Here is a 15714-nt window from a genome sequence, read left to right as displayed (position 1 = left end):
GAAAATTTATTGTGTTTTGAATTTATGCAATGTTAAAAACTTAATTTAATGAAAAGTATAACTTATATATTCAGAATTGCATTAAGGCATAATGATATAATCAAAAAAATATATTTTAAAGCTTTCAAATATAAAAACCTGAATTTTTTTTGTACTGCCAAGTTGTTTAGTTAAACATTGAATTTCAAGATCAATTGAGTTTTGGATTTCAAGATCAATAGAGTTTTGAACTTTAATATCAGTTTGTACAGTTATATCTTTACTCTCATTAACAGCAACTTTATCAGCTTTTATATAAGTTTTCTCAGTTAAATCTTGACTTTTACTAACAGTGGCTTTATGAGTTTTAACATCAGTTTGCTTTGTTAAATCTGGACTTTTATCAACAATAGCTTCATTAGTTTTGATACCAGTTTGCTTGGTTAAATCTGAACTTTCATTTACATCAACTTTAGTTTTTACATCAGTTTGCTCAGTGTAATCTTTTCTTTTATTAACAGTGGCTTTCTGAGTTTTAATAGCAGTTTGCTCAGATAAATCTTGAATTTTATTGACAGCGCCTTTATTATTTTTGATATCAGTTTTCTTAGTGTAATCTTGACTTTTATTAACAGTGACTTTCTGAACTTTAATATCAGTTTGCTCAGATAAATCTTGAGTTTTATTAACACTGGATTTATTAGTTTTAACATTAGATTTCTTATTTAAATCTGGACTTTCATTGACATCAACTTTAATAGTTTTGACATCAGCTTGCTCAGTGTCATCTTGACTTTTATTAACAGCCGCTCTCTGAGCTTTAATAATAGTTTGCTTGTTCAAATCTTGACTTTCATTAGTATCAACTTTATTAGTTTTGACATCAATTTGCTCAGTTAAAACTTGACTTTTAATACTAGTGGCTTTTTGAGCTTTAATATCAATTTGCTCAGCCAAATCTTGACTTTTATTAACAGTGGATTTATTAGATTTCTCATTTAGATCTGGACTTTCATTAACATCACCTTTAGTTTTGATATCAGTTTGCTCAGTGTAATCTTGACTTTTATTAGGAGGGGCTTTCTGAGCTTCAATACCAATTTGCTCAGTTAAATCTTGAATTTTATTGACAGTGCCTTTATTATTTTTGGCATCAGTTTTCTTGGTGTAATCTTGACTTTTTTTATTAACAGTAAGTTTCTGAGCTTTAATATCAGTTTGCTCAGTTAAATTTTGACTTTTATTAACAGTGGATTTACTAGTTTTGATATTAGATATCTTAATTAAATCTGGACTTTCATTAACATCAACTTTAGTTTTGACATCAGTTTGCTCAGTGTAATTTTGATTTTTTTGATTAACAGTGACTTTCTGAGCTTTAATATCAGTTTGCTCAGTTAAATCTTGATTATTTTTGACATCAGTTTGCTCAGTGTAATCTTGACTTTTATTAATAATGACTTTCTGAGCTTTAATATCAGTTTGCTTAACCAAGTCTTGAATTTCAACATCAATTTGATCATAATTTTGAGTTTCAATGTCAGTTATTTCAGCTGAGTATTGATTTTCAGTCATCTTGGCTGCATCTTTTTGAGCTTTACAAATAATTTTCCTGTGTGAATCTTTTTGAATTCCAGCTCTTTCATGTTTGCAATTTAGAGTTTCATTAGAATCTATTATTTTTTGATCTTTTTTCATCAAAATATCTCTTGGAGTTTTATTATTACTTTTTTTAGATGTTTTTTTTTTATATGCCACTTCGTTTGGGTCGGCTTGAGTTTCAATTAAACTAAAAAAAATTATAAGAAAAATTTATTATTTTTAATAAAATAGATTTCAATTGCAAACAAAATATTTAAGTTATAATATTATTTAAAAATACTTATATAGTTCATATATTTGTTTGATTAAAAAAAACATTTCTTTTTAAATAAAATTTATGTTTAACATCAAAATTCTGCAACTGTGGAAGTAGGTTACTATGGCAAAAGTGAAAGTAGGTGGGCAAAGTACTAATATATTTTGCTTACTTTAATTAATAAAATGTTGTCTTTTTTAATACTTGAAAAAACAGGTACTGTCAACACAAAACTAACAGGTAACAACCTAGTTTAGATTACTGTAAAAGGTTCAGATTTAAAATCTAAAAAGCTAAATCTAGAAGTATGATTCAAATTCTGCTACACTACAGTTTACTTAAATTACAATAACAGTTTACTGCTACACAACAGTTTAGAAAATCTTTAAAACAAATACTCAGGTTTTAGTTTCTAGTCTAAAAAGTTTATTTAGAGCAAATTAAATTAACAAATACATTTTTTACAAACTTGATGAATTTCAGTCATATGTTGAATCCTTCTATTTCACAAAATTAGTTGAATTTAGAAAAAATCTAGGGTCGAAAATAGACTTATGTTTTTGTACATTTAAATAGTTTTTGTTTCAAATAAATTATTAGTACATAACTAATTTTCTTTGTACCCTAGCTAGAAAATATGATAGATTAATAAAAAATTATGTATTTAGTTTAACCCTTTTTGTGTAATGACCAAAATATAATGATTTACCCTAATGTGACATCTGTAATATAACATTATCGACAGCTGTTGACATCCAGTGAGATGCTGGTTATGTTTCACATTGTGTTTCAAATTCATTTGGTAGATGATGAAATCAAATGAACATATTGCAATGAAAATTTATTTTATTTGTTTGAAAGTTTATTTTATTTGTATTTGCTATTTGCTTTTTTTATAATTTTTTTTTTCTTCATATATTATAACTTGAATAATGAGTGAATAATATATTCCCATTAACTCTAACCTCCAAAGGACCAAGAAAAGTTTGATTTAAGGAAAATAAAAAAATGTTTTTTGAACTTTCGTTTTGGTGATACCCAAGGCTTGTGCACAGAACAACAATCAAAACTATTTGATACTTTTTAAATGACATTTTCAAATTCCTAATGTTTCTGCATAGCTCTTTTTTTCCTTCATTTTTCAATTAATTCTTACCCATTACGTTGCAATAATTTTCAATTCTGGGCAGTTTGGAGGATTTGCTATTTTAAACAAAACTTTCATGTCATTTTGTTTATACCATCTCATAGCCAGTTTACTATAATGACATGATGATAAATCAGGCAAGAACACATATCTACTATTATGTGATTTAGTAAGAGGTAAAAGATGTTTTTGTAAACACTCTTTAACATGTATTTTACCAGAAAGTGCGAAGAATCAGAAGCGTAGGGTGCTGATTTTTTATCATACCTGAAAATAGCTTGCCAAATCAAAGCATTTTAGCAAACTTATCATGTTTTGTGTATTTAAGTTTCTTATCTGCTTTTCCTCTATATTTGTGCATTATAATAGACAGCATCAGGAATTTGCTGATAATAATACTTCATTTAATTTTATTATCTTCAATAATTTAGAAATATACTTGTCATAAAACTTTCTTCAGCGGGTACTTGCACTTTTATTTTGAATTTCAGAACGGTTAGGCACTTTTGTAATTTAAAAGCATGAAAAACATGTTTATTTCAAACTGTTGCAACAAAACTATGAGAAAACTATTATCTTTTTAAGTGTTCCCTTAATGAGAGGCTTTGATTATTCATAAAACTGTTAACCAGTTTTCTAACCAGTTTTATATCTTGAAAAACCTTCTTTCCACCATTACCAGATTTGCATTTAATCGATTTTGTTTAGAAAAAACATTAAACAACATGGCTAACAGTGTAGGGATTTATTTGCAACTATTATGCTATTGAATTGTAAAATCTATTTGGATTTTCCAAATATTTGTACAAAACAAATTTTCTAATGTCTTTTCTTTTGTCATTTTTAAAACTTACTTTAAGTTAAATGGGAAAACTAAAACATTTTTTTGAAACTGTTATTCGTTGCCAACAAAGGACAAACACAATTAAAAACATATTTGTTCAATTAGCTGGAAGTTTTGTACAAATGTTCATTTTAATGAGCTTTATGCTCTGAGATAAAGAAATTATCAATAAAAATTAATAGTAAAATTTTTTTAGGGTCAATTATGTCAAAAAGTTGATCTAAATTTAGATGTAACAAAAAACCTGACAATGCTTTTAAATTAAAAAATATTAAAAATTTTTGTTTATCTTAAGATATTTATTTACTTCAAAGGTATAAATTGTTAAGATTTGATATATTTTACCTTTTGAGATGAAAAAATGCAAAACTCTTTTCCAAGTAATTGCATTTTTTGGGTCTAAAACGACTTAGATTTGTCCAAAAAGATAGAAAAAAGAACAAAAAAAAAAATAATCTGATTTTTTAAAATTTTATTGATGCTTAAAAGAAGAAAATCAATTAAAATAATGTCAGATATAATTTTTTTATTTTAGAAGTCTACCACCTTAATTTAATGTAACTACATTACTTGACACAATATTGATTTTTTAAACTCCTGATAGGAGTTTAAAAAATGAATATTGCTTTTGTTAAAAAAAATAAGTTCAAGTTTTAGGAGAGAAAGTCAAACCACATACATACTCACTGTCTTTAATACTCCACTTGATGTGTACCAAGGTATTCCCTTGATCCTTACATGGGGTACCTTGATACACACTGTAACATCATTAAAAAAAGCAAATAAAATATATCAAACTTAGAGAAAAGGAAGATTTTTACTTGAAAAACTAATAAATGTATTTCAAATAATGCATCCAATTGTCCAAATCATATTTCAGAAATCCAGATAAAACATCATTTTAAATATCTAATAAAACATCATTTTAAATATCTTGAGGCACAACTTGTCATGTTTAGACTACATTTTCAAACAGGTCCTTAAAGAGAGAAATGAATCATTGAAAAATGATATAAATGTCTTTGATGTCAAGGATTACTTCACCTCTCTCTCTCTCAGGGTCAACAAAGTCTTATGTCTGAAGTGAAAAAAGTACTTCAACTTGTTTTAGTAATGCCAGCAACAAATGCAACATCATAAAGATCATTCAGTGCTCTTAGGAGGGTTAAAACATATCTCAGGACAAAAATGTTTTAATAACGGCTGAATCATTTATTAATACTTAATGTTCACAAAGAAAGGACAGATACACTTGACCTGAAGGAAACACTTAATGACTTTGTTAAGGGTTCACAACATCGATCAATGTTGTTTTCTCTGTTTTGATTTGTGCATTTGTTATTACAGTTCATTGTTGTAAACAGTTTTTTTAATGTGTTATAAATATAATTGAATTTGCCGGACCACTCCTATAATGAGTGCTACGTCCCTGAATTATATATATATCTTATATATATATATATATATATATATATATATATATATATATATATATATATATATATATATATATATATATATATATATATATATATATATATATATATATGTATATACATATATATACACACACATATATATATATACACACACATATATATATATACACACACATATATATATATATATATATATATATATATATATATATATATATATATATATATATATATATATATATATATATATATATATATTAGGGCTGTTCATGTGAACACAGGAAAAAAAATTTTTTCTCGGATTTGAATGCATAGTTGTTTATTTTGTGCCATTTGACAAAGTAATTGATTGTGGAAAAAATCTTTCCAATCAGATAATGTTTAGGGGGTGCTCAATGACCATAAAGTTTTACGAAAAACGTCAAAAACGTGTAAAAAGTTCCAAAGTTCCAAAAATTTCTAGAACCTGGTTAGTTAGATTTTTTCCACTGAAATATTGTCTGATTGCGTGCTATATAGATTAATTAAAGTGCAGCAGATTAACTGTCATCAGGGCACCAGACTAAAAAATGTCTGCTAGTGTTTAAAACAACTGTGTTTATATCATTTTGTTAAAATTTGTATTCATAATTTTAATACTATTATTTAACTCAATTTAGAATTTGTTCAAACAGAATAAAAAGGTTTACAAGTATAAATATTATTTTTATTTGGAATTTCAGTTTGACAACAAATGTATTAATATTTTGATAGTACCTAACCTTAGTAACCTATTACAGAAAACTAGCATGGTAGTCTGGTAGTGTATTGTTTGTTATTAAGTGCAGATAATAATAATTTCTAATTTGAAAATATTTATTTAATTTCTTTAGTAATAATTATTATAATATATTGCTGCAGCTGCATAAACCAACAACTGAATGATAAGTTTGTATAATATGGTATTGAGTTTTGATTTTCTCATAATATTTCAGTTATCATTGAAATGGCAGCATCATCTCGTGTTGCTATTTCTACACGACTTCAAACCAAAATCTTTTTAATTGGACAACCAGAGCCAAATCTTCCAGATAAAGTTCTTCCCTTAACATCTGATGTTTTAAAAACATTTTTTTATCATCTTAATTCAACCAAAAAGTCAGTGCCTGAAAGTCTTAAAACAACTGTTGATGAACTGATTATTATTTGGAATAAAGCCCGTATTCCGACAGCATTTCATCCGAATGTAGTCTTAAAGTTGAAAACTTTAGTCCAGGAATTTAAATTAATAAAAAAAAATAAATCCAGATTGTCAGATTCTCAGAAATCGAGAGAGAAATCATTTACAGACACCATTGGCCTACTTTTTGACATTGCCCACAAGGATGCTGAAACCATGATCAGAATTGAAGAAGATAAAGAATTTTTATTGGATCAGAGATGTCAGAGAAAAATGGTGATGTTTGGAGAGGACAAAGAACTTTCAAAATTAGAAGAAAGAAATGAAGCAAGGAAACAAGCAGAGAGAGAACGAAAGCTAAAAGAAGAGCAAAGACAATCTGGTGCGAGTGCAATAGTTCCTGTTATTGAACCTTTACATGACGAAAGTTATAGTGATGACAACGATAATGATGCTGTTGATAATGACAAAATGGTTGATAGAGATTTTGAGATAGAAATCCCTGTTTATTACAGATAACAAGTCAGTAAAGCAAGTTCTTCAGGGTCAGCTGAATCAAGTTTAGCAAGTACTCCAAAACGACAATGTATCTTAGATACAATTCTTGACTCGCCTGATGTTTCATCAACATTAGACAGAATTAATCTATCTGACACAAAATTTACTATACTAGCAGCAGCAATTGCAAGGGCTGGTGGACAGAACCTCGATGATGGATCATTGTCACGTTCTACAGTCCGTAGAAAACGAACCTATCATCGATCAAATATTGAAGCCACTGTTCGAACTGAATTCTGCGATTTGGACAAACCACCATTAATTGTCCACTGGGATGGCAAACTGATGATAGATCGTACAAATTCTGCAGCCCCTAAAGCAAATGTTGACCGGCTATCTGTAGGTGTGACAGGTCACAATGTTGACAAAATACTTGGAATAGCAAAACTATCAGCTGGAACTGGAGAAGCCCAAGCAAAAGCAGTTATTCATCTGCTTAATTTCTGGGACATAATTGGTGATGTTATTGGAATGAGTTTTGATACTACAGCCTCTAACACTGGCTCCAAAAATGGTGCATGTGTAGTTCTAGAGAAACATATAGGTAGAAATTTGTTATATTTCGCTTGCAGACACCATGTTCATGAGATCATAGTAGCAGGAGTGTTTGGATCACTATTTGGACCATCATCTGGTCCCAACATACCTCTTTTCCAGAGATTTCAGCAATATTGGCCCAAAGTTAATCAAGGAAATTTTAAACCTCTGGATGACATTCGAATGAAAATACCCCTGGTGCAAGAACTACAAAATGAAGTGATTGCATTCCTCAAAGAAAACCTGCATGTTAAAATGCCAAGGGATGACTACAAAGAAATCATGGATCTCTGTCTGTTAATACTTGGAAAACTGCCTGATCAAGAAGAGAAAAATTATCATTTCAAGATCCCTGGTGCTTATCACATGGCTCGCTGGATGGCAAGGTTATTTATTGTTTTAATATTTATTTATTTCGTGAAGAGTTCAAGTTGACCACAAAAGAGGAAAAAAATCTCTGTGAATTTTGCTTATTTGCTAGTCTGGTTTATGTAAAATCTTGGATATCATGCACAAATGCCAGCGATGCTCCAGTTAATGACTTGTTTCTGTTTCAGCAACTTAAGCAGTTTGCAGTTGTGAATAAAACAATTTCCGAAGCAGCAGTCAAGAACTTTCAAAACCATTTGTGGTACCTTTCACCAGAATTGGTCCCACTAGCTTTGTTTTCAAACAAACTTCAAACGGAAGAGAAGCGAAAAATGATTTCCAACATGAAATTTCACGGTGAGAACTGGTCTGAAAGGTTGATCAAATTTAAGAACATTGAAAGTCTAGAGAAGAAATCTCTGGACATGCTGGTGACATCAGTTTCAGCAAGTGCGTTGCAGTCAATGAAGGTTGATATTGATTTTCTGTTCAACAACGATCCAGCTACCTGGAATGATTCCCCAGAATACCAAGAAGGAAAAAATTTAGTATATTCATTGAAAGTAGTAAATGATGCTGCCGAACGATCTGTGGCTTTAATGTCGATGTTTAATGAATCGATTACAAGGAATGAATCTGAAATGCAGAGGTTAATTCAGGTGGTTGAGGATCACAGAAAGCGAGTGCCAGATGCCAGAAAGTGTACTCTGAAGAGTTATAGTCCTCGCTAGCATTAACATTGCACGAACTATAACATTACGATAATTAAATGTTAATTGCTCATATGTTTTTTTGTTTATAATTCGTATTTTAATCAATGACAAAGAGTCAAAAATCCTAGTGTTTTATTTTGGAAAAATTCTGATATAACAAAAACCGCAGAACTTTAGTCGTATTGCAGTATTTTATTTCATTAATTTCTCTGCTAATAAACCAGTCTAAAGTGGATGTGGATTGTAATTTGTATTCAGAATTTAATATTTAGAGATAATTAAAACTTATCAAATCTGAAAAATCTAATTAACCGAGTTTTAGAAATTTGTGGAACTTTGTTACTTTTTCCATGTTTTTCACATTTTTCATAAAACTTTATGGTCATTGAGCACCCCCTAAACATTATCTGATTGGAAAGATTTTTTGCACAGTTAATTACTATGTCAAATGGCACAAAATAAACAACTATGCAATCAAATCTGAGAAAAAAAATTTTTTTGGACAGCCCTAATATATATATATATATATATACATACATACATACACACATATATATATATATATATATATATATATATATATATATATATATATATATATATATATATATATATATATATATGTTATAGCGTGTATATTTACAAGCATATAGTCAACGTGTATATTTACACATATATTTACTTATATGTATATATATCAATCCTTGGAATTAGGAAAAATAAGGTTGGCAAGTATTTGCGGCCCTCAAATACTTTGAGGTCGCCAGAAAGGTCGGGTAGAATTAGGGTGATATATATATATATATATTATATATATATATATATATATATATATATATATATATATATATATATATATATATATATACATAGCATATATATATATTACAAATGGTCAAAACAGACTACTTTAGAGTTGTATAACTTTTTTCTCACTTTCAACAAGTTTCTCATTTTTTCTAGAACTATTTTCTGGATAGTTCTCTCTTTAAAAAAGTGGTTTTTATTAACTTGTGTTAAATTAGAAAAAAATTATTACCTCCTCAACTTTGGAAAAAGTCATAAAATTGCTAAAATATGCCAAAATGAAACTAACTGTAGCATTATTCTGTTCATCCACAAGTCTTTACAGATAGCTTTTCTGATTAGCTACTACTGTCTGCAATAAACGGGCAAAAATAGGCAGCTTGTTTCAGTTTAGAACTTAAATATATCTAAAAGCAAAATGTCCACTCGCCTAAAAAGTCCAATTTTCAGCCATTTTGAGATGCTTGTAAATTTTTCTAACACTTTGTTTTGATCTAAGATTAACAGCATGTAAGAACATTAGACCTAACTATCTGAAAATGTAAACTTGTCAAATCCAGGGTAATTTAAAAATGCCAGCATTTTTAAATTACCCTTTTTTTCAATCATCAACGGTTGTATGTGTTACTAGAAACCAGTGCCCCTCTAATCTGCCAACTGGATTATGTAAAGGGTGCAACTAATTATAAGTCATTTCTTAATAAAAGGAAAGATATGGTTGGTTATCCTTTCCTTGATCTGGTCTTTATAATAGATAGGGGCACATATAAAGGGGGCAGTAACTTTTAGAGACCTTCATTATGGTTCAAATAAAGGTCTCTAAATTAATTTAGATATTTAGGTACTTAATACCTAAATATCTAAATTAATTTCAAAATGAAACCATTATTTCTTTAAATTCTATTTTATTATAGGTAATCAGTGGTGTTTATGTGGTCTGAACCCCCCCACTCACTAAGGTAGGGGGAGGAAGGGGGAGGGGGTTTGGGGTGGCACCAATCAATGGGGGAAGAAGGGCAACCAACTTACAAAGATAAAAGCATTCATTTTCTAGCATGAAACATACATAATTCATTTTCTAGTGAAAATACAGTTAAGGCCATTAGATCTTTATTGCATTTTTTCATACTTTTACCATAAGATTCAAATTTTCATAGCAACTATCAAAAATGTGTGCAAGATTTTCCAGCAAATATACAATGTAATGGTCTTGAAAGGGTATTAACAAAAGTTAATTAAAATACTAAAAGTTAGTTGAATTTGATTATATATATATATATATATATATATATATATATATATATATATATATATATATATATATATATATATATATATATATATATATATATATATATATATATATATATATATATATATATATAGTATTGAACAAAACATTTGCAAACAACATCGAACAATGCTAAAAAGTGTTCCTAATTTTACATCTTTTAAAAACGAAACGAACTATACTACCACAGCAAACAGATCAGGAGCCTGGAGTCATAGCATGCCATGACATGAGCAATCAGCTGACAGGTGACAGTACACAGGCAGAATTTCGTTGACAAGTGCCATTTTGCAGCGGACAAAACAAGTGCAACTTTTTTGGTTTGTTTCATTTTCTTAAGTCTGGTCCGTGTCAACGTCACGGAAGTTTTTTAATAATTAAAGGAAGTTTCCAGAAGTTTCCAGAAGCATGCAGAAGCTTCCAGAAGTTTCCAGAAGAAGCATCTGGAAGCATCCAGTAGTATCCAGAAGTATCCAGAAACATTCAGAAGCATCCAGACGCATCCAGAAGCATCAAAAAGAAGCATCTAGAATCTTCCAGAACAGGTTCACACAGGTTCATTTTACTATATAAGAGACATGTAAATTGACATGTAATTCAGTCAGTATATGGAAGTCAATCAGTCAGTATTATCAAGACAGTTTATCGAAGTGAGTTTTATCAAAGTGTTTCATCGAAGAACATCAATACAAGAAGTGAAATACAACAAGTGTTTCATTACATCGATACAGTCCACATCCAACCAAGACGTTGTGTTCCACAGAGCATTATTGTATCATCACAAGGTAAATGTAACACGGTAAGCCTTGAGAAGCGTGATTATTTATTTTTATCATTTTTATGACTTCAACTGCAAAAATGGCCCCCGACAGTCATGGATTGGAACTAAGAAAGAAAATTATTGGCGATTACGTAAGTGGAATGTCACAAAAAAGCATTTGTGATAAATATCGTGTGAGAAATGGACCATATCAAGACTATGTTCCAAATATCGTTCTACTGGGAAGTTGGCAGCAGATAACAAAGGTGGAAGACCGCGTTTCATCACTTCTAGAGAGGATTCTATGATTGTCAGATCCGTCAAAAAGGATCTCTAGATATCATCAGTCAAAATACAAAAGCAATTAGAGCTGCCTGTATCGGACCGAACAATCAGATGACGTGCTGTTGAAGCCGGATTGTTTTTTCGACGCCCTGCAAAGAAACCGCTGATTTCACTAAAAAACCAGAAGAAAAGACTCCTGTTTGCTACATCTCATATTGACTGGAAAACTGTCCTGTTCAGCGATGAATCGAAGTTCAACATCATTGGGAGCAATGGCATTTGCCGTGTACATCGACTGACCGGAAAATGCCTCTATTTACGTTACTGCCATAAGACCGTGAAGCATGGTGGAGGCAATGTAATGGTCTGGGGGTGTTTTCTGCTGACGGTCTAGGTCCAATACATCGAAATGATGGAATAATGAACCGTTTCATGTATAAAATTATCCTGAAAGATGTTATGTTACCTCATGCTGAATGGAATATGCCAATAAAATAAGTTTTTCAGCAAAACAACGATCCGAAACACACTGCAAAAGTAGTCAAGCAGTGGTTTCAAGACAACCACCTATCGGTGATGGATTGGGTGCCTCAATCTCCGGATCTCAACCCTATCGAGAAACTGTGGGAGATCGTCAACCGCAGAATTAATCGTGAAGGTGTTCGTAATAAGGATTAACTGTTTGAAATCCAAAAGGCCTGGGCAGCGATTCCACAAAGTTTCATTGATCACCTGATCGAATTTATGCCTCGAAGATGCAAGGCTGTGATCGACAACAAAGGATTCGCCACGAAATATTGATAGCGAAATACAGCTTGGTCAACATTTTGTCGATTTGCACTTGTTTTGTCCAGAAGGAAATCAACTTTTTTTAATACTTTTGATTAATTTATTAATTTTCGTGTACAAATAATGAACTTTGTGATGAATAAAACTTGAAGAACTTTGTCTCTAAACAGTTACATAGTTATTTCTCTAAATTGAAAAAATGCAGCACTTTTATATAAAAAATCTAAATTAGCATTATTTGGTTGCACTCGTTTTGTCCGATACTGTATATATATATATATATATATATATATATATATATATATATATATATATATATATATATATATATATATATATATATATATATATATATATACACATATATATACATATATATATATATATATATATATATATATATATATATATATATATATATATACACATATATATACATATATATATATATTTATATATATATATATATATATATATATATATATATATATATATATATATATATATATATATATATATATATATATATAATAGCAAATATAAAGAGTTGAAAAAAAATTTGTTTAAATATTTTCTATATAAACTTTTAAAGCTGTTAATTACTGTAAAAACCTAAGGAAAAATATTTTAACTCTAGTTAGTACTACCAATTTGGCTATTTAAACTTTGCTAGATTTGATAAAATAAATAAATTTAGCTTGGGCAGGAATATAGTTTGCCTGTGTAACAATACCTCAAGCCTTTCAAAAGTTTAAGTTTCTAAAACAAAGAAAGCAAAACTAACAAAATAGGAAATTAAGATAAATTTAAATGGAAAAAATAAAATAAAATTAATAATTTAAATAATTTGTGTAATGTTTTTAACTTTTATTTCTTTAGAGTGGTTATTTTTAGCAACGAAATTGGATAAAGCAAAGCAAAAACAAAAAAAAATTATTTACATATATTGTCCCTATATAAATATGTCTATGTGATACATGCGTATACTTTTATGTACGTTACTGGTGAAATATACATAAACAATTATTATTAATTATTAATAAATGCATAACAATTAACAATAAGTATTATTAACAATTGTTCATCAATAACATAGTAGACCAAAAGGGGAGGGGGCGGGTAGAACTAAGCCCACTGAGCCGAAAGTTAAAAAGCAACACATATCCAAAGTTGTAAATCGCTATAAGATTAGGGATACAAAATGTACAGGAATAGAAAGGTAATATGAAACAATTAAGGCTAAGTGAAAAATGAGTAGACAGCATGGCCTAATTAAAGCTTAAAAACTGTGTATATATGTGTGTGCCCCTTACTAAGAAAGTACACAAGCTCAAATGGTCAAGAAGTCTGAATGTGAAGAGATGTGTATCATTTAAAAACACACAACAAAAATTTTTTTTATACAAAAAATAAAAGATGAATGATTACAAAGCAAATATATGACCAGCTGTATTTAAAAGAAAAACAATTTTAAAAAATGGATAACGATGAGTTTCGAACCACGGACATTCTGTGTTTGAAGTAAACGCCTTATTTAAATAAGTTAAACATGCATATTAATGAACAATATAATTATGTCATAAAAAAAGTTATACAATAAAGTATACGCATGAGTTACATAGGCATATTCATATAGGGACAATATATACTTGTTACAATAAATTTTTTTTTATAAACAGATTGCAATTTATATTTTCCATTTTCTCTTTAAAAATAAACAAATAAAATATTGGAAAATCATTCTTTTTAATGTCGACTTAAAACTGTTTTTTTGCTTTGCCTTATCCAACCTTGTTGCTGAAAATAATAACTCATTGAATGCACAAAAAACAAAAACAAAAGCAATGCACAAATTATTTAAATTATTTTTTTTCTATTTTTTTCTACTTAAGTTTATTTTAATTTCCTATTTTGTTAGTTTTACTTTCTTTGTTTTTGAAACTTAGTTTTTTTCCGCAACGCTTATTATAATAAAACTTGCAAACAGCCGTGATCAAATTGATAAAATAAAAACACTCATACAAGAGGAAAAACCGCACACGTTTACTGGGAAGGCTTGATACCATGATTAGACTTATATGTACTTATATATTATTTCTTATATGTAAAAATGATTTTTATTTTTAAATATTTGTCTCTAAAAACCAATTGTACTATATTTTTACTTAATATAAAAAATTGTTATTAAAAAATTTTAAGGATACTTAAAATATTTGACTATTTTATGGGTATAAAAGCTCATCAAATAAGTCCATATGAAAAAATGTTTTTTTCTTTCAAACAAAGATAAATATCTGGGTCAAAAAAGAAGAATTTTACAGATATTTCAAAAATTGTTTTTAATAAAACAATTTGAAATTATTTGTTTTAAAAAAATTTTTATTTTTCAAATAAAAAAATAAACTATTTATGTTTAACTAAGGTTTACCTCACATTAATAATGTTATTTGTATTAATTAAGATTTACCTCACACTAATAATGCTATTAGTATTAGAAGAAATATGTCCTTGAGTTTTATAGATTGGAGTTTCTTCTTTGTTAACAAGCTCTTTATTTATACAATGACCAACAAAAACGTTTTTTTCTTTATTAATTAAATTTTGGTCATCAGGAATACCTTCAACTTTTAATTCTAAAAAAAGTAAACACAAATCACTTGATAATTCTAAATGGTTAATCTTGTTTACCATTTAATGGTTAATACACATGATTCTAAATGTTATGTACAATTCTATATGACTATCTTGTACCAATATCATTATTATTGTTGCTTTTTTTTGTTATTATTATTATCATTATTTTTGTAATTATTATTTCATTTATATATACAGTAAACTCCTGCGAACTGGCGCTTATTTAAGTTTTCCGCATATTGGAAGCAATCTTCCTTCCCCATGAATTTTCCTTAAGAAACTTATGTAAATATCCATCAGTTATTCAAACCTGCAGTTATTTAAAAATTCGATTATTCGAAATGATTTTTTACTCCTTTTGACAAAATCTCCATTAGTTAATCTAAGTTTTTTTTGATTGATACCATTCCTTTACATTTCAAAACATAACAATATGATATATTATCAAAATATAACAAACAAAATAATGGTATTAAAATATAATAAAAAAATCGAACACATTGCAACGTAGTGCGGTAGAAATTTCAACAAGGCATCTACACAAA

At 28.6% G+C, this 15714-nt stretch overlaps 1 protein-coding gene across 16 annotated transcripts in view; it reads right to left on the bottom strand.

The window, feature by feature from the left end:
- LOC136084622 (myb-like protein X) overlaps nt 1-15714 on the bottom strand; it is a 54001-nt gene that overhangs the window by 14847 nt on the left and 23440 nt on the right. For all 16 annotated transcript variants that reach the window (XR_010640688.1, XR_010640689.1, XR_010640690.1 and 13 more), the window contains 2 exons: nt 15003-15168; nt 139-1768 (listed from right to left, as the gene is read on the bottom strand). Coding sequence is in view for 10 of the 16 variants with exons in the window: in XM_065804949.1 (XP_065661021.1) it covers nt 139-1768; nt 15003-15168 (1796 nt within the window). In the remaining 6 variants the exon portion in view is untranslated. The remainder of the gene's footprint in view (nt 1-138; nt 1769-15002; nt 15169-15714) is intronic.

The sequence above is a fragment of the Hydra vulgaris genome, chromosome 09 (assembly GCF_038396675.1).
Source record: "Hydra vulgaris chromosome 09, alternate assembly HydraT2T_AEP".
Lineage (NCBI taxonomy): Eukaryota > Metazoa > Cnidaria > Hydrozoa > Anthoathecata > Hydridae > Hydra > Hydra vulgaris.
Note: the sequence above shows the minus strand (reverse complement) of the source record. Positions and strands in the feature narration are given on the sequence as shown.